This window comes from Triticum aestivum, chromosome 6B, assembly GCF_018294505.1.
Source record: "Triticum aestivum cultivar Chinese Spring chromosome 6B, IWGSC CS RefSeq v2.1, whole genome shotgun sequence".
Taxonomy (NCBI): domain Eukaryota; kingdom Viridiplantae; phylum Streptophyta; class Magnoliopsida; order Poales; family Poaceae; genus Triticum; species Triticum aestivum.
In genome coordinates this window covers 46,811,244-46,831,423 of record NC_057810.1, presented here as the reverse complement: position 1 = coordinate 46,831,423, position 20,180 = coordinate 46,811,244, and the positions used below count along the sequence as shown (strand labels likewise).

At 41.5% G+C, this 20,180-nt stretch overlaps 1 protein-coding gene across 1 annotated transcript; it reads right to left on the bottom strand.

Moving 5' to 3' along the window:
- Nucleotides 1–3,509: 3,509 nt before the first annotated feature.
- LOC123135652 (uncharacterized) lies at nucleotides 3,510–6,804 on the bottom strand. The gene is made up of 9 exons (XM_044554825.1): nucleotides 6,574–6,804; nucleotides 6,321–6,347; nucleotides 6,085–6,164; nucleotides 5,686–5,758; nucleotides 5,438–5,495; nucleotides 4,903–4,957; nucleotides 4,177–4,201; nucleotides 3,908–3,999; nucleotides 3,510–3,796 (listed from the first exon to the last, which is right to left on the bottom strand). Exons 1-9 carry the CDS (start codon nucleotides 6,799–6,801, stop codon nucleotides 3,766–3,768), a joined length of 669 nt encoding a protein of 222 aa, XP_044410760.1. The 5' UTR covers nucleotides 6,802–6,804; the 3' UTR covers nucleotides 3,510–3,765.
- Nucleotides 6,805–20,180: the final 13,376 nt, after the last annotated feature.

Sequence of the window (20,180 nt, the reverse complement as noted above, 5' to 3'; positions counted from 1 at the left end):
AACAGTTTCAATTTTATTTCAATACAGATCACATTGCAATAAACAAGTTACACATATGAGAAATATCAGTTTCATGTAACAATTTTGAGTTTTGAACAACATTTATTTCATATATTCCAATCTCGCGCATCACAAAAAAGTGAAACTGATTATTTCAAATGGGTGACATCAACAATTCCAATATCTTTAAAAGGTGATTTCAACTATTCCTATTCAATATTTTCTCAAAAATAATAATTGAAATTGATTATTCCAAAAGCGATACAAACAATTTATATTTATATTTCAACAACTATTCCAATACAGACCACACTACAATAACAAGTTGCACACATGAGAAATATCAATTTCATGTAACAATTTTGAATTTTGAACAACATTTATTTCATATATCCCCATCTCACACATCACCAAAAAAACTGATTATCTCAAATGGGTGACATCAACAATTCCAATTTCTGTAAAATGTTATTTAAACTATTCCAATTTCAGATTTTCTATTTTTTAAAATTGATTATTCCAAAAGTGACACAAACAATTTCAATTTATATCCCAACAGCTATTTCAATATAGACTACACTGCAATAACAAGTTACACATATGAGAAATATCAGTTTTATGGAAACAATTTTGAATTTTGAACAACGTCCATTTCATATATTCCAATCAAGCACATCACAAAAAAAACCGATTATTTCAAATGGGTGACATGAACTATTCCAATATCTTTAGAAGTTGATTTCAACTATTCCAATTTCATATTTTCTCAAAAAGATTGAAATTGATTATTCCAAAAGCGACAGAAACAATTTTTACTTTTATTTCAACAACTATTTCAATACAGATCACACTGCAATAACACGTTACACATATGAGAAATATAAATTTCATGTAATTTTTTTGAATTTTGAACAACATTTATTTCATATATTCCAATCTCGCACGCCAAAAAAAGTGAAACTAACTATTTCAAATGGGTGACATCAACAATTCCAATTTCTTTAAAATGTTATTTCAGCTATTCCAATTTCATATTTTTTCAAAAGAATTGAAATTGATTACTCCAAATATGATATAAATAATTTCAATTTATATTTCAACAACTATTTCAATACATATCACAATGAAATAACAAGTTACACATAGGAGAAGTATGAGTTTCATATATTTCAGAGAAGTAATATCATATTGAAATACCAGTGAGCGTGCACCTGCTTGCGCGTATGCGAGCAACGGCTTCATGCAGTGTGTTATGGCGCTGCTAGAAGGAGGGCGCGAGAGGGCCGGCCGAGGGCCTTTTTGCCCACGGCCGGGCAAGAGGGAAGGGATTTCCTTCTTAATTCTTGCTTGATTAGATTGATACATCTCCTCTCTTTATATAGAAAGGTTTACTTGACTCCCAAGCAAGGCTTACTTGACCCCTAAGCAAGCGACCCTTATCTCTAATTAACCTTAAGACTAATGGGTCCATTAGGCCCATTACGTACTCTAACACTACACCTCACCTGGACATGCAGCTTGTCCTCGAGCTGCAGCCTAACCAACTTATAACCATGACCCGACTCAACACAAATCTAACACCTAAAAACAAGCCTTTTACATCTTGGCTTGTTTTATTATTCTCAATCTGAAATAGACTAGGACGCTTTATTTTGGACATGCACGTGTACAACCACCTGGATCCCATGGACACCACCTGGACAAAAGGAGTGCATGTGTATGACTATTGGTCTACACCGCACATGGAAGAGTGGAGAGTTTGCGATGGAGAATGACGAGGAGGGGTGCGCCCCCCCCCCCCCAACCGCCGATGTCGCAGACTTTGAGGTCGCTGCCCGCGGGGAAAACAGCATGCCAGCCGCCCGTGGGGGAAACTGCATGCCCAAGATCCCCGACGCAGTGGACGAGATCGAGGTCCTTTGCACAGCGAAGGGCAACTTGGAGGAGCGGCAGCTGCAGACCACGCATCTCCCGCACACGCCGACGCGCTAGGAGGCCGCGCGCAGCAGCCTGCAGCCTCACCGCCACCGACACGTGGCGAGTAGCGATCCAAGACGGAAGCGGTGACGTCGACGACAGGGACTTGATCTGCTGGATGTGGACGCCCTGGGATGGCGGCGGCGCTGATGGGAACGAGGTCGTCGCACTCCCGTCATAGGGCATCCCATACTGGGCGGTGGAGCTGACCGGCGGTGGCTGCTGCAGCTGCAACGACTGCTGTGGCGGAGCGCCGGGCGCGGCGGAGGCCGCCAGGAGCGGCGGCTGCCACTGCAGCCAGGGTTGGGCAGTGGTGGTGATGAATGGCGACTGCAGCGGCTGCTGTAGCGGCCCGGCGAGCGCGGCGAAGACCGCCTGGTACGGCGGCTGCCACGGCAGCCACAGCGGCACGGGGGCGACAATGGGCGACGCAACCGGGTGCGGCCCGTAGGACCCGGCCAAGAACAGGTGGATCTCCTGGACCGCCTGGGTTAGGTCCCGCAGCAACCCGGACACCTCCTCCCAGGTGAGGACGGTGGGGGCGGGCGCGACAGAGGATCCCGACGCGGGCAGGAGCGGGGTGACGGTCGTGGTGGTCGCCGGAGGCGACAAGGTGACCAGCAGCGGAAGAGACGGGCTTGGCGGCGGTGAAGACATGATCGAACCGAAGCTAGCTGATACCAAATTGTTATAGCGCTGCTAGAAGGAGGGCGCAAGAGGGCAGGCCGAGGGCCTTTTTGCCCACGGCCGGACAAGAGGGAAGGGATTTCCTTCTTAATTCTTGCTTGATTAGATTGATACATCTCCTCTCTTTATATAGAGAGGTTTACTTGACTCCCAAGCAAGGCTTACTTGACCCCTAAGCAAGCGACTCTTATTTCTAATTAACCCTAAGACTAATGGGCCCATTAGGCCCATTACGTACTCTAACACCGTGTAGCTGTAGAAGGCTGGCACCTGCGCTTTAAGCATTTTGTAAACATGGTTTTTCAAATTGTGAAATCAGTTAAGTAAGTTCATCTAGCTTAAGCAAGTACAGCATATTTCCTAAACCTCCCTTAATACTAAATTGTTTTAAAAAGTAAGTTCATCTAGCTTAAGCAAGTACAGCATATTTCCTAAACCTCCCTTAATACTAAATTGTTTTTAAAAAGTAAGTTCATCTAGCTTAAGCAAGTACAGCATATTTCCTAAACCTCTCTTAATACTAAATTGTTTTTAAAAAGTAAGTTCATCTCATTAAGGGATCAAGTGGCACATCTTAGTAGTTTAATTAACGCCATACATAGCGAGCAAAATCTTATGGAAATAGCATGAAATAAGGTTTGATACTATTCATGGGATTCCATAAACATCGCATTTCAAAAATCAAAACAATCAGAACTTTTCAGAAAAATTTGCACCTTTCATTTTTCATTTATAGTATCCCTGGCTCGCAGGAGGGCTGAGAGCAAAATGTTCAGACTAGATGTTACAAGGGATATCACAAAAGCAGATCATACCATGCGACCAACTGTAGTTCAGTAGGGATGTCACAAAAGCAGATCATAGCATGTTACCAACTGTAGTTCAGTATGCAAAAATTCTCAAAGTTCAAATGTTCTCAATATATCAGTTGATCATATGTGAAAAACTGCAAGTCCCTCTTTAAGACAACAATGTGAGTGTAAAATCGCAGACGCTAAGAAATAACAGCTTCATTTCCTACTGGAGCTTCTTCTTTGACGCTTCTCAGGCATTCATCTGCTTTTCTTTGTCCGAGTAAATACGGGGAGCTAACACGTGCTGTTATAGTTCATCGTCGACCGGGGCCGTAGCACTGGAGATGGCAGGAAGGAGAAGGAAACAATGAGAAAACGTTAGCCAGTTCGAGTAAGTGCAAAGGGCGCGAATCAGCTGATTCATATATATACGCTGATACTTCATGTACCTTGTGGACTGACAGTGTTTGCTAATATCCTGGCAAAGGGCCTGGCTCACGTTCCCGGATTCTCCCGAGCTTGTTTTTATCCACTCAGCAAGCTGCAACAGAAATAATAACCCACGTTAGCCCTTGTGCCAACAAATCTACAGATCTTCGTAGTTACAAAACAAAACAAAAACACAACTAGCAAATAGGTGAAAAAAATCATATGCTATTTACAAAAATCTATAAAATACTGTCTGAAGGGTAATGCTATCCAAGGCAAGAAAAATTACCTCGTCCTCAGTTTCCTCCAGTAACCTGCGCCATGAGTGAACTTTGTCAGCACGCCCAGTGATTCACTTATTCAATAGACAACACAATTCTTCAAAAGCCAAGAAAGGTAATATTATCTTTAGACAACTGTTAAATCTGCACTCTAAAGCAATCCAATTCTTTGCCAGACTAAGCACCTATTACTAGCAAGTTTGATGTTATACAAATTTGAAAAATACCGTTCTTCATTTTTTCTGATAGAAAGCTGAGAGCTTTACTAAAGCTACATCACAGCTTCGTGCACACCCAATGTGGTTAAAAGGGGTCGCTGGCAACAAAGCCACACACCAGACACACTGTTCGTCAGTTACAAGGTTTTACTTAAGAAAGACAAGCGCCTTTTAAACACTTCACTACCAAGATGATGGCTATGCTATATAAAATATGTTAAATCCAGCAAGCAAAAAATAGGTAATGAAAAGAGGGTTAAAGGTGGCAGAGATAAATTACTTCTTGCCCAAGTTAAGTAGAAAGTCTAGGCTGGCATCGTGTTACGTAGAAAGTTTTGTACTCCTTCCGATCCATATTACTTGTCCCTGAAGCGGATGTATCTAGACGCAGTTCAGTGCTAGATACATCCGTTTGAGCGAGAAGTAATATGATCGGAGGGAAAAGCATTTTTTAAGAATTATAAACTCTGGTTTTCATCAGTTCAATTCTCTGAAGTACTGAAAACCTCACTGTACCTTCCACAGTAACTGGATAGATTTTTGGAGTGTGCTCGTGCTGCAGCTTTCTTATCTACACACAAATTATCAGACAATCAGCACACAATTAGTAACTACAAGTCACACTATTTTACAGCTCATATTCATTATGTCGCAATGAGAACAATCCAATACATAGTAGCAGCTATCATTTGCTTGTTATTTAGCTTAAATTTATCCACAAGTTCATTTCCTTGTAGTGGATGCTAACTTTTACTTATTTTACTTTAACGGAAGACTATCTCTCAATGATGTCCCGCATGATTGTATTGGCATCTCGAGTCCAGGGTCCTGGTAATAAGTCTATCAGGGCGAGCACTGGGGATATACAGTTCTAATCTAGGGCTTGCTGGATTTCCTGAGATGACATATGTGCGGAACAACTAAGCAAGAAGAATAAGCACAACAAACTATGGAGCACGGACTGGCCATGGCTCTCCAGTGTTTATGGTGTGGTTACAGAGCTTACAATTAGTCGAAAGAGTAAACAGGTGCCACAAATATCTGAACTTACCAGTTTCAAAACTGTTCCAGCTTTTTACTTTCACCCACTCTTTTTCGCCTGATTCCAACTGCACACAGTTCGGTTTATTAGATGACTATAAAATGCTCTGGCTGGTGGTCGACAGTTCAATACTAGAGGGATAACTCGATTATACTATATCCATACATGACTTAATATGTTGAAAAAACATTTAGCCTGAATAAGATGGTATGTGCAGTAACAGATTTCTAAAACAATTGTGCAGCTTCATTTTCTACCTTCTGTAGCGTATAGTCTTGCATCTTATCACATAGGTCATCCAGAAGCTCTACGATCCGAAGCTCGCTGACTCTGCACCGCACATACATAAATGCAAAAAACCCGAAGATGAAGACCATGTCCATAATTGTTATTTAGGTGTCGAAGCAAATGGTACAGTCAAGACGAACAAAAAGAGTCCATGTAGTGTTTAGTATTAGTAATGACTAGGCCTACACTTTTTCCCAACCAAATGTTGGTAAATTGCCAGCATTCCTCTACATCGCATTGTGTCCACTTGATGTTCCAATGCTGTTAGAATGCACGTTTCTGTACTGTTGTAGTTGAATAATACTCTTTTTTTTACGGCAGTTTAACCATTGAACAGCAGAGGGGTATTGCAGTATTAGATGATATACCTGTAATCGATGACCTTCCCCTCACGCTGACCTTTCGAATTTAACCGGTTACGCAGGTCCAAGTGATTTCTTGGTTTCTCCTACATTAAGAGAAATTCAGGACAGTGGACAATCAATAAATGACCCCGGTAACAAGAAACTGGAAGATACACATAACCGCCAAATCAGCACTGCAGATGATAGCAGAAATCAAGCACCCAAACAATGGCAACTGAAAGACAGGAATTTTTACTTACACTTGATATTCCAATCTCCAGCTCAGCCTGCAAAAAACAAGACCGAACGACACATCAGATCTTCTGCTACTACAATGTGCCTCTGAAACACAGACCGCTGAAACTTTCAGAAGTCTACCACGTCTGCACTAACTCCACGAAGATCCAGGTCTCCGGAAGATGGCTTGGCGGCGAGCGGTAATAAAGATGAAAGGTGGAAACCTTGGAAGCTAGGAACTGAGAGGAGGACGGAAGGCAGAGGAGATGAGCTCACCGCGACGGCTTTGCAGGCGGCGCACTTGTCGCCGATGGCGGAGGCGGAGGCGCCGGCGGCCGCCGCGAAGACAGCGGCGAAGAGGAGCAGGAGCGCGCCGGATCTGCGGTGGATCGCTCGTCTCGGCTCCATCTCTCCCACCGGCGATCTCGATCTCCGGTCTCCGCTTCTTTCTTCGTCGTCGCGTGAGTTTGGTCCTTTTGCAGATTTGACCCCCAGATCCGGCATATCTTTAAATACGTCCCTGCAGCTCCCACTCCCACGGAACATTCTGGAGGACGCAGATCAGGTGACATGCAAACGGCATGTCACCGTGTGCCTCGCAGCCTTCCATCCACCGCCCAGCCAGAATCCAACGGACAGCAGCACTCCAAGGCAAAAACAACATCCAGACACAGACCAAATCGAGCACGGGTCAACAGAAAAATCTGGCGGGGAAGGCAAGGAAAAGGCGGGCTTTGGCGCGGCGATTCGCCGGCGTCTCCTCGCCTCGCGGCCTTCGCCGGCCGCCGGCGGCGTCGCCGCCCGCCGTCAGCCGTCGCCACTGAGGAGAGGCAGGGACGAGCCTCGTCCGCCGCGGGAACCAGGGCCGAACGCCGCCGCGGGTCGGGGACAAGCGCCGTCCGCCGCGGGAGCCGAGGACGAGCGCCGCCGCGAGCTGGGGACCGTTCATCATCGTTAGCAACCTCTTCTCAGGTCCCCCTCTCTCTCTCTTATTCCATTAGTGCCAGAGGCGGAGCCAGCTCCCGGGCTCGTCCGGCAACTCTTCACTGCAGATTAGTCTGATTACTTGCTTAGTAGTGATTTTTGTTGGGGCAAAGCTCGTGCATAGCGAGGCTCCTCGCGCTGTCTCTGATTAGTGCACTCATATGCAGGCAACAAAATTGGAATTGGTATTTGTATACTGGTAGAGCTAACCATAATATACCTCCTGCAGTGGTATTTGATATAATTGGTTGTCCAGTTACCAGTATAATACTAATAGTGACAAACTATACTCTGAATAAATATGGAGACTTGCAGCACTACACTCTGAAAATATTAGTCAGCACTACACTCTGAAAAAATATGGAGACTTGCAGCGAGTTAAGTACTTATGTGCATCTCGATAAGACTATAATCAGCTAAGCTTTGTGGTTTCAACATAGGAACTACTTCTATTTTGAGTCAACACTACATTTCTGAATAAATATGGAGACTTGCAGCGAGTATTGTACTTCTATTTTGAGTATACACTGTGGAATTTGGCAGAATTGTGCGTTGTGCGATGGGATCGATTGGCAACAGGATACCCGAAGTTGGTATGCGGTTCAAAAATTCGGATGAGGCTTGGGAGTTCTGGGTGCAATATGGAGGTCACATAGGCTTTGATGTGAGGAAAAGAAATACCATCAGAAGCAGAATTGATGGAACAATCACTTCATGTAGGTTTGTTTGTTCCAATGAAGGCATTCGAAGGAAAAGTCAAATAGATCACGAGCCGAAGCGCATTAGAGCTGAAACAAGAACCAATTGTAAAGTTCGGATGATTGTTTCATTTGATCGAGTGGCCAAATTTTTTGAAGTCACCGAAGTTGATTTAGAACACAATCACCTCCTTCAATTGCCACAAACCTGTCACTTGTTGGCATCACAAAGGAAGATTTCAGATGTGCAAGCTTTAGAGATAGAAATAGCCGATGATTCTGGAATTATGCCAAAAGCTTCACATGAGGTTGCATGTGCTGGTGGGAAGTTCAACGTTGATTACACTTTGACTGACCAAAAGAATCATTTGCGAACCAAGCGGCAGCGGGAGATGGCTTATGGACAGGCCGGTAGTATGTTGAAGTTCTTTCGTGACAAGATAGCTGAGAATCCATCATTCCAATATCATTTGCAGTTGGATTGTGAGGAGCATATAGCCAACATATTCTGGGTTGATGCTAAAATGCTACTTGACTATGCACACTTTGGTGATGTTGTCACTTTTGACACTACATTTGGCACGAACAAAGAGTATAGGCCATTTGGTATTTTTCTTGGGCTCAATCAGTTTAGAGAAACAACCATTTTTGGTGTTGCATTGATGTTTGATGAAACACGCGACTCATTTTTTATGGCTCTTTGAGACATTTCTAGCCGCACACAATGGAAGGCAGCCTAGAACTATCTATACCGATCAAGATGCAGCAATGAGAGGAGCCATAGAGAAGGTATTTTGTAAACTAATTACTACACTTTTCATTGGCAGCCAAAAAAGAAGAAGGATGGTGTGCAAAAAAAGAAGGATGGTGTGCAAAAAAAGAAGAAGGATGGTGTGCAACAAAAGAAGAAGGATGATGTACAACCTCAAGTACTAGTGGAGAAGTGTGACAACACCAAAGGAGTAAATGCTATCATGAGTTTCACCCAGCTCTTGACGGCTCCGCCTTTTGGTGAGGATGATCTGTTCTAGCGAGCAAGCCCGCTAGAAGTATTTTGGACATAGTTAAGTGTAGTATTTTGGGCTAACTATAGTCGTCTTTTGGGGCCTAAGTGTACAAATCAAATGGCACTAAATGGCTGTTAAGAGCTCACTGAATTCACTGGAAAGTGGTACTGAAACTTCAAATCATGTACTTCTGAATTACTTGTGATGAAGTGGGTTGTCTGAATCTAAATAGTGATGAATGGCATGTCTGAATTTCTTATGAATATGAATGTAAACAGTATATTTGACTGTTGTTTGTACTGTTTCCGAACTAAAAGGCTGATGTTTATATTTTGTATTGTTCAAAACTGAATCTCTTGTGAATCTGAGTGCAAACAATATTTTGACTGTTGCTTGCACTGTTTCCGGACTAAAAGGTTGATGTTTGTATTGTATTTTGTTCAAAACACTTGTTTGTACTGTTGAATGACTAAAAGATTTGTATCTGTATCATATAAAGTTCAAAACTGTGAAGTTTCAGAGGGTCTGGGCTGAAAACTATGAAGTCTGAATGTTTTTGCCTTGGAGTGCTGTTGTCCGTTGGATTCTAGCTGGGCGGTGGATGGGAGGCCGCGAGGCACACGGTGACATGCTGTTTGCATGTCACCTGATCTGCGTCCCATTCTGGACCTCCTTGACCAATTTACTTGTACTTTACTTACGTCAGTCCGGACCCACCTGTCATCACACAGATCCCCCCGTCTGAGAAAAATACAGTGACAGACAATTTTCTTTCAAGGACAGGCTGAACAAGCTAAGAAAAGAAATTATAATGAGGCAAATACACTGGTAGTCATAGAACTTGCACGTCAGTTGATGCATAAACTTTTAAAATACTCCCTCCATCCGAAAATACTTGTCATCAAAATGGATAAAAAGGGATGTATCTAGAACTAATATACATCTAAATACATCCCTTTTTATTCATTTTGATGACAAGTATTTCCGAACGGGCAGTACAATGTTTCTAGCCATTTAACTTGTCCTCTCATTCATATACGATGCTTTCTGTTGTATTCGGCCGTATCCCAGGCACACGTGGCGTGCCAAGTTGTGAGGGCCCACTGTCAGTGGCTGCGGGTAATCCATGAGCTTTTTTTTATTTTTCATAAAGCACCATTATATTTAATTTACACAAAAAAAATCCTCAAATAAAATTGAAAACGCCGGCGCAAGGAATGGGATTCAAACCCATGACCTGCTGCGATTAGCAGCGCATGCATAAGCACTCGACCAACTGACATTCACAGTTAGCTTTATATAACATGGACAGTACTAATTTAAGTGGAAATTAAATTAAAAAAGGTGTGCAAAAAAGGGGATAGCCACGTCTGCAATTAAAAAGATATATATACACAATTTATCTTTTGTATTATTCTTTCTTTTTTCCTATGTAAGAAAACAACTTATATTCTTGATAAACTTTTCAGATAAATCGACTAAATTTTTGTTTAAATTTGTATAATTTTAATTTGAAAATCTAGATAAAAGGATATATAGTGCAGAATGAATGTATGTAATATTTTTTGAACAAATCAACTAAATTTTTGTTTGAATTCAAATAATTTTAACTTTAAAAATCTAGTGCGGAATCTATGCACATAAATTCTATTGGACAAATCGACGAAATTTTTCTTTGAATTTAAATAATTTCAAATTTGAAAATCTAGATAAATGGAAATATAGTGCAGAATGAAAGTACATAGACTTTTCAAACAAAACAACTAAATTTTTGTTTCAAATCAAATAATTTTAACTTCAAAAATCTAGGGTGGAATGAATGCATGTAGATTATGTTGGACAAATCGATGAAACTTTTGTTTGAATTTAAATAATTTTAAATTTGAAAATTTAGATAAATGGAAATATAGTGCAGAACGAATGTACATAAAACTTTCAGACAAATCAACTAAATCTTTATTTCAAATCTAATAATTTTAACTTAAAAATCTAATACAAAAGGAACGAACATAAATTCTTCTGGACAAATCAATGAAATTTATGTTTGAATTTAAATAATTTTAAACTTGAAAGTCTAGATAAAATAAAATATAGGTCAGAATGAATGCATGTATTTTTTTGGCAAATTAACTAATTTTTTGAATTTGAATAATTTTAAGTTAAAAATCTAGATAAAAGAAGATATACTGCAGAATAAATGTACGTAAATTTCTTTTGGAGAAATTAGCGAAAAAATTGTTTGAATTCGAATAATTTTGAAAATCGAGATAAAAGAAAATATAGTTCAGCTGATTTGTCCAAAAGAAAGTTAAAATTTGAATAATTTTAAGTTTGAAAACAATAGACTGCTCAGTGAGAATGATCCCACTCTCCCCATTGTAATATGCATATGTCATGGCGAATTTCTATTGCCCGCGTTGTTTTTTAAAATAGAACAAGATAGATAACAACATACACGAACATTTCTATTCCCTGCATGAACATTTTTTTAAATATGTGAACATTTTAAAAATGCAACTCACGTTTTTTAATTACACAAATATTTTTAACAATATTTAAGATTTTTTTAAATGTCACATACTTTTTAATGTAACGCATGAACATATGTTAAATATCACAAACAACATAATATGAGTTGATTTCTTGCATCAATTTATTTCTGCAGGGAATAACATGACAGGTCGTTTATTCCTTTGTTGGATTGAGCGAACATTGTGAAGGAGGATCAGTTCGAATCCACTGACCGCTATTTTTTATTCCTATTTCTCGTCGCAAGACACTATGTGCTCAAGTAAATAAAAGCCGAGTGTTGTCTTCTTACAAAAAAATATAATCCGTGGCTCACCCAACACCTTACCACTCACCGTCACTGACATGCGGGCCACATTCATGCTGACACGTCACATGAGCACGAGATCTGACCGGATAGAGAAGAAGTGACCATATCTGCACGCACAGACAAGTTATATGACTGCGATGACGTATTTTACAACTTTTAGCACTAAACTAAACATTAGATGCAAGTTCTATGACTGCCACTGATATTACCTCAATTATAATTCTATATGTGTAAGAAATTCACCCACATTGTCTCATTTATCAACCTATCCACTTCATCATATAAGTCTCACATATGCCACCTCATATTTAAATACACATGCAAGTTATTTACATCATCAAGCACATCCAACCAATCAACTTTTTACTTTTTAACACATGCACACACTTGACATCATCAAACACCCATGCAACAATTTAACTTTTCACTTTCTACCACATGCAAGCCCTCCCATCATCAAAGAACATGACCCCCCTACCATTAATTTGTATTTTTATTTATGCACAATAAATAATTAAAGGTAAATGTCACAAGAGAATATAACATGCATCCATCCTCCAGTTATTCTATGTTGATTGTGGTGACTATTCTTGTATATTTTATTTTTGTTTTTGATAAGTTCATTGTTAAAAATTTCTGCAGGAACGCGCTGGGCATTATCTCATTTTCGTCAAAACACCTACTTGTAAGTGAGAAACATATATTGATCTCTATTCAAGGAAATTGAGTCGGTTTATGTAGAAAACATGGTCGAATTAAGAGGACGATATGGTGAACATGTTTCATGCTTGCCATGCTGGCACTTTGGATGTGCGACGACTGAATTATGGAATTATAACTTTAATTCCGAAAGCCTCTGGGGCTAACAAAATTCAATAGTTTCCTCCCATTAGGTGCTTATATAAGTTGATCGATAAAGCTTTGGTCTTTAGATTGGACCCTATTACAAAAACATTGATTAGCATTACTCAAAATGCCTACATTAAGGGAGGAATATAATGGATGGTGTCCTTTCTTTACATGAAAATCCCCATCATTGTCATCGTAAGAAACAATGTGGGATTGTGCTCAAAATTGACTTTGAGAAGGCATATGACAAATTCAATTGGGATTTCCTGTTGGAATGCTACGAATTAGGAGGCTTTAATGCTATTTGGTGTAATTGGATTAAGAACATTCTACACAAGGAAACTATTAGTGAAAAAAACTTAATAACACTACTGGCTCCCTATTTCTGGAGCCATAAAGGGGTGAGACAGGGGGACCCCCTATCTCCTTTCATTTTTAATTTGGCCGCTGAGTGCTTGCCAAATTAATTCAAAATGCTCAAAAGAATAATCTTTACTAGTTTGGCTCCTGATCTGGTTGATACTGGAGTAGCTATTCTCCAGTATGCCGATGATACATCGTTGTGTATCAATCATGATCATGAGAGAGCTTCTAATTTGAAAATCATTCTTTATACTTTTGAGCTCATGTCTGGCCTCAAGACTAACTATTAGAAAAGTGAAATCTTTTGTGTTGGAGAGGATGAGAATATCCTGGAGTTCTATGCTGAGCTCTTTGGCTGTGATATTGGGCACTTCCCAATGAAGTATTTAAGGGTCCATGTTGGCTTTGTTGCTTCAAAAACTTTGATCTCTCTTATATTGAAAATAAATGTATTGAGAAGTGTGATGCCTGGGTGGGGAAAATTGGATCCTCTGGTGGTAGAACTACCCTCCTAAAGTCTAACCAATCAAATATCTCCTATTTCCATATGTATATGTTTTCAATGAACAAAGGATTCATTGGGAAGATGGATAAACATCGTAGGAACTTTTCTGGCAAAGAAAAGTTAGAAGAAAAAGGTATTGCCTAGTGGTCTATGGTTTGTAGGTCAAAAAATAAAGGGGGCCTGGTATTAAAGACTTGACAAGGCAGAATATAAGCCTCCTTGTCAAGTGGCATTGGAAACATGAGCATTGTAAGGGACTCTAGCAGGATATTATTAAGGCTAAATATTTGAAAAGAGACAATGTTGCTAGTATTAAAGAAAAGTTTTCTGATTCCCCTATTTGGAAAGACCTTATGAAAGTTAAGGAGGTATATGTGTTGGGAAGAGAGGTGACCGACAAATGTGGCAACATTGCTAGGTTATGGAAAGAACTTTGGGATGATACTATTCCTTTGTTAATAAAATCCCCCAGTTCCTTGGGATTTGTAACTTCCATGATTATTCTATAAAAATTGTCTTAATGTTGATACTTCCAATTCCTTTAGAAGAATACTATCTAATGATATGTTGGAACAATTGAACTTCATCACCAACATATGCCCTAGTGTTGCTTCTTTTCAGGAGCAGGATGTCGTCTCCTAGAAGTTTGGCCCTAATAAGAAGTTCACTACAAAATCTTTTTACAAGATGTTGGAAAGGCCTCTTGCAGGGTGTGACTGCGAGTGGATCTAGGAAGCTAAGATTCCATGAAAAAATTAGTTTTTTATGTGGCAATTATCACAAGATGTGGTAATAACTAGGGATGTTATGAGTAGAAGAACTAGCTCGACAATCCAAAATGTTCTTTTTTGTGGAGACAGAGAAACCTCTTGGGACCTTTTTTTATTATGCCCTATTGCACATGTAGTTTGACAATCATTGGGATTGGTGCTGGGAACTTATCTCTGTCCAAACAACTTGCGGCATTTTTTTGCTTGATGCTATTGTTTTTTCCCTGGTGGAGAAAAATTAAATACTATGGGTCTTGCTGCTATTTGCTGGAGTACTTGGAATTGCCGAAATCGTGCTACCTTTGAGTTCAAATGGCCCCATACTCCTTTTGAGGTGTTTTTTTGCTTCGTGCACATATCTTATCTCTTGGGAAGGTCTCCATAAGGAAACGATTCTGGATAGTTGAGGTATAGAGCCAAGATGCTGAGGAATAACGCCACCAACATGATGAGGATTTGCGCTGCGATCCAAGGAGGTCCTGATGTTGCTCAAGCTTGAAGCTGTTTTGCTTGTGGCATGATGCTTTCCGATCTAGTCATTTCAGTTAATGTTGTTGGTGTAATGTCCTATAGTTTGCCGAGCACTAAAAAAGGCGGAGGCTATGCCGAGTGTTCTACCTGTACCGAGTACTTGACAAAATACACTCGACAAATATTCTGACACTCAGTAAAGATGACTATTCCGCTAACGAGGGGAGGGTCATTCTGCATTCTCGTACATTTGGTGTGAGAGCTAGATTTAAGATTTTGAGTTGCATGTGTTTCTTGACGGCCACGGCTCCAGCCACGCAGCTCCACAGTGGATGAAGTAAACCTCTGGTATGGTATAGGAGCCCTGCTCAAGATTTTGTCTGATTAACCAGTCAACCCGTCGATTAATACATACTCTTAGGGTCATCGAGTAGCCGATAAAATTGACCAATCAATTGATAACTAACCGATTAGCATATTAATCCCCTACTCCCCGACCAACCGAGTAGGTACTAGTTAACGATTTCCTCAACAATGTATAAGAGTACATGGCACAAATGACAACAAAACCATAAATACTACCTTGTTCCACAAAACAATCAAATAAAAACAAGTTTACCAATTGTCACGGAAACACTCAACAAAGATGAACTTACTAACAACTTAAATACTTTGCCGAGTGTCAGCCGAAAATCACTCAACATAGGTGGACGCACCGTCACCCTGCTGTCTACCACGGCAAGTAGGGACACATGTCCACTTGTTTACCGAGTGTATTTTGTCGCACACTAAAAAACCCCAGAGGTTATGCCTTAATTACCAAATGTTTTCCTTGTCACTTGGTTTAGGATGGTGACTTTACCAAGTGCTTTACAAAATACATTCGGCAAAGATTCTGGTAGTCAGTAAAAGGATCGATTCTACTACCGAGGAAAAGGTCATTTTGTAGTCTCCTACATTTGGTATGAGTGTGAGATTTATGATTTTGAGTGGCATGTGTTTCATTGAAGGCCACGCCTCGGGCCACGCGGTTCCATGATAGGCCATCATCAGTTGCAGCGTTAGGAGAGGAACATGTGCAATGAAATTTGGTGCATACACGTAGTACATTCGGTCACAAACTTCTCTATGAGTCGTATAGGGTACCCTCAATTGTGTACAAGTTAATGATTGGGGTCCATACAACAGTTAATTTGACGAGCCTAGCTAAGTTCCTTTCAGTTTTATAGTCGTGTTTGATGAGTAGTGATTCTAGCGCATGAGTTTTTCCACTGTCGAGGTTAACTAAAGCCATTTTTAGACATGATCTTTACCAAAAAAAATCCCTAATTGCACAAGACTTTACAAGGGAAATAAGTGATCGACCATGTGCTCTCTGCCATATCGCCAACCATTGAACAGAAATCACTTGCAGTTATTATTTTCGATCTCAGCTTCAATGTTCAAGTGCATTTGTTTTGTACAACAGTACACACACCCAGCCCAACAATGTTATAAAAGGTAGTCTATCCCAGACAAAAGTGAGGAATGTGAGAGATGAGAAAAGGAAACAAGGGATGCTGAAATTTGTTGATATGTTTTGACTATTATTTGGATATGGACCAAAAACGTTACTAAGTTGTGAGCTTGGGAGGCATCAGGAATACAGTGCTCACTTGACTGCATTAGACCACATGCGAGTTATTAGTACATGTTGCAGTCTTGGGGTATCACCTTTTCGCATGCTACCGATGATGTAGCTTTACTGAGTACTCTTGCCAGAAAACATAAACTATGACTGATTCTTGGAGGTTCGCCACACGAGAGGAAGATGGCAAGGTGGCTGGTGTGCCTCAGATTCGGCTACGTGGCGACATCTACCGTTCGACTGCTGAAGGTGGAACTCGGATCGAAATGGCAACATCAGGCAAAGAAGAAGCCGTCAGATGTCACGGGTGGACATGGCATCAGGGGCGTGGAGCCAGGATCTTGACATAGGGGAGCCAAGTCAAGTTGTTATATTTTTTAGACAAAAGAATAACAATAACATGACTATAATAATGTATCATTTGTCACTATAAAACATGATTACATTTGTATTACCTCTATGATAGCCAATAAGATGAAAAGTTAGTAGTTCATCCGAAAAGAACTTAGGTGCTAATTTGTTTTAACGTAGATTATCATGCCATACCAAAGCAAGTTGTCTTTCATTTGGCGGCGCTTGGAGAACAAATTAATATGACTGGTTTTTAGGAAAATATTTAGAGTGTTTAGGGGAGCATTCCTATCCATAACTATCTAATTTCACCACGTACATGAACTAAGATCCCGTTCAGAATACGCATCACAACACAAGAATTAGGAGAGATTAGTACAGTAATTGATAAGGCTACTGCTAACCTTGGCTAGTTCGTTGGCCTGACAGGAGAATGACGAATGCAGCTGGAAGATTTCAATCTGATCTCAACTATGGAAGACCGGCGGCAGCAGGCGCAGCCCTAACTACCCAAGTTAATAATTGGAGAATTTAATTAGGCCAAGGTCCTTGAAAAATCTTTTGAGAAGATGAGTTGGTGAGATTGGGGGGGTGGGGCCGGGGGGCAACTACGTGTAAACCAGAGTTATCGCTGATTACTGTTCCCTCTGTCCGGAAATACTTGTCGGAAAAAATGGATGTATTTAAACATATTTTAGTTCTAGACATATCCATTTTTATCCATTTCCGCAACAAGTAATTTCGGACGGAGGCAGGAGGAGAATGTGGGTGCCGCTGCACCTGATTACGGGGAGGAGTCCAGCCAGGCATGGAGGCGGATAGAAGACCTGACCTAGGAGCAGTGGGAGGTTGAGGAAGGGGCCGTGGCTTCCACTAACAGATGAAAATTCGTTCTGCTGAAGCGGTCCAGATCCAAATGTTTCTTGATTGATCCTTGGCTCTTGGTTCTGTTGTCTGAGTGTTTCTCTTCGGGTGTTGTTTCATGACTTTATTTCTTCTCCACCAATGCTGATCTATGTGCAGAGAAGATGACTTCTTGATATGCTATTTTTCCTTTTGATGACATTGTATACACAGGCTACGTGCAGATCAGTCAAGGGCAAGTTTTTTAAGAAGTAGTGTAGTGTTTTTTTATAGTTTCATGTGCATGTCAACATAGGTATTTGCATCAGATTATTTTAGATATATTTGTGCTTACCTGTTGGATGTAGGAGCAATTGTATCGACACATTAATATTTTTTGTTTTGCTACATATTTACTAGGATGAAGAGTGTGTTGGCATGTTGTCCGTGGTGGGATGCAACTGCCAGCCTTGACATGCCGTCTCTACATTGCTTGCTTTACTAGGATGTGAAGTGTTTAATTTTGTTTAGTAAATTAGCAACACACACTAATTCGGAGAGAAGCTATTGCGTTGTGGATCAATCTAAACATTGTTTTGGTTGGTCTGTCTATTTTTGCATGGATAAACTTCATCAATCGAAGTAGCATATGTTGGGGTATGTGGGTGCAACTCTATTTCCCTTCCAACTTTCCACCGTGAACAGGGGCGGATCCAGCGTGGGGTCGTGTAGGGGCGGCCGCCCTGGATAAATTTTGAGAACCTAAGGTACCCCCGTACTGCCTGCTAATCCTGTCCACCATGGGAGACGAGAGAAGCTTCCTGTACGCAGGAAGAAGAAGCTGAACGCTTCGAGCAGGAATATAAAGGGAGGAAAACGCTTCGATTAGGAGATGGGCCAATGAGTAAGGCCCAATAAAACATAATATTTTTTTCCTTTATGCAGCCCATTTCACTTCAGTACGCAGCTTTGACGTTCCCAATCCCTATCGATCGAAACCGATCAGCCAAGGCTTCACGTCGTCGCCCTGCCTCGCCGCCTTGACCTTACTCCATGCCCTCCCCTGTCGCCTCGCTGCGGCCCTTCCCAGGTTCTTCCAACCAAAGGTGTTCGTTGGAGGAGAAGGAAGTCGACCTGTTTCTGGTGCCGTCCGCGCAGGATGCAGCATCCCCATCGCCACGACCACGCATCCCGCTCAGAACTGCAAGCGAGCAGTCAACAGACATAGCAATGAGCAGGTTCTTTTGCTATTCCCTTATTTTCTGCTCTTCTCGCTCTATCATTTTTAATTGTTGCCATTCTATAATTTGTTGTCACATTGACTTGATTCTTGAAAGCTGAATACTAAAATTAATTACGAATACGATATGATGTTATAAGAAAATTCGGCCAGCGGGAGTCCAAGTTATTTTTATATGATATTTTGTGTTATATAATTCTCGCCTAGTTCTTGATAATGAAACTATTTTAAATAATTCATTGTGTTGGTCGTCTTTCCTGAATGCATAATATTGGCCAATTATTTTTTATTGTCATATTTGATTGCATCGTTTGTCGTGGCTTTGAATTTTTGTTGCCTTTACAAGTTCGCCCCGGGTAACTTCAAATCCTAGATCCGCCACTGACCGTGAATGGTTAAACATTGAGATGTTTATACCACGAGTTATAATTATACAAGGATTTTCTGTACTTGCTTGGCTTTTTAAATGCTGGGCCTATTTAATTAGCTTCAACGGGCACGCTATTTTGAACTTTGAAGCCTCTTACTAGCTTCGGTGATCAGATAATTTACGTTGCATACTTTGTTAAGCATATATGATTTCATGAAATATTTCTTAGTTTGACATACTATGGGTAGGCGTTGTGACGTGGCGGCGGCTGCTGCGGCTACAAGTGGCGCGGGGCGGCGTCCTTGCTTGGGCCGGCTGAGGTAGTCTTCTGCGTACGTGGTGCCTGGTTGGCGCATGGTCGCCGGCGTCTGCGCGGGCTCGATCTAGATCCTCATGGGCTCGGTCGTCATGCCGTTCCTCGGATCTGGAGCAGGCCGGCGCTGGGGCTCTGCAGGTGGCGTTGGCTGCATGCCCGGCCGTGGCTGCACGGTCGCTGCTCCATGTCCCGTGTAGGCCGCGGTTGTGGTGCACGGGATCGGCATGGTTGGCCTCCTCGTGTGCGAGCTGATGCAGTTCGCAGCGTGGAGGGCTGACCAATTCAGGAATGGCCCCGGTCTAGCCCAGCCTCCGCCTCATCTTTCCCTCTGCTACTGGATCTCGCTGCCCATGTGTGGCTCGCGTCGCTGCCAACACCAGCTCTAGGTGGCCACACACCGGAGCGGCACTTGTGGCTAAGGCTTCTGCCACTGGCAGTACAACACTGTGGTGGAGCTCGGAGGCCCCATAGTTGTGTTACGGTGGCCGCGTCTGCGCGGATGGTGGCATGGACTGGTTGATTCGTCGGATCCGACTTCGCCATCTCCGGCTGCTATGGTGGCAACGAGTGACCACTTTGGACTACAGCGGCGCCCTTGCTGTGGATTGTGGTGGCCATCGAAAGATCTACGTGAGGTTTCTCTCTTTAGA

Excerpts from the sequence above, each read along its gene's own strand:
- LOC123135652 (XM_044554825.1), bottom strand. The coding sequence starts at position 6,801 with ATGCCGGATCTGGGGGTCAAATCTGCAAAAGGACCAAACTCACGCGAC. Across the intron at positions 5,759-6,084 it reads GGGAAGGTCATCGATTACAG|AGTCAGCGAGCTTCGGATCG; the intron begins GTATATCATCTA and ends TGTGCGGTGCAG. Across the intron at positions 5,496-5,685 it reads AAGACTATACGCTACAGAAG|TTGGAATCAGGCGAAAAAGA; the intron begins GTAGAAAATGAA and ends AACTGTGTGCAG.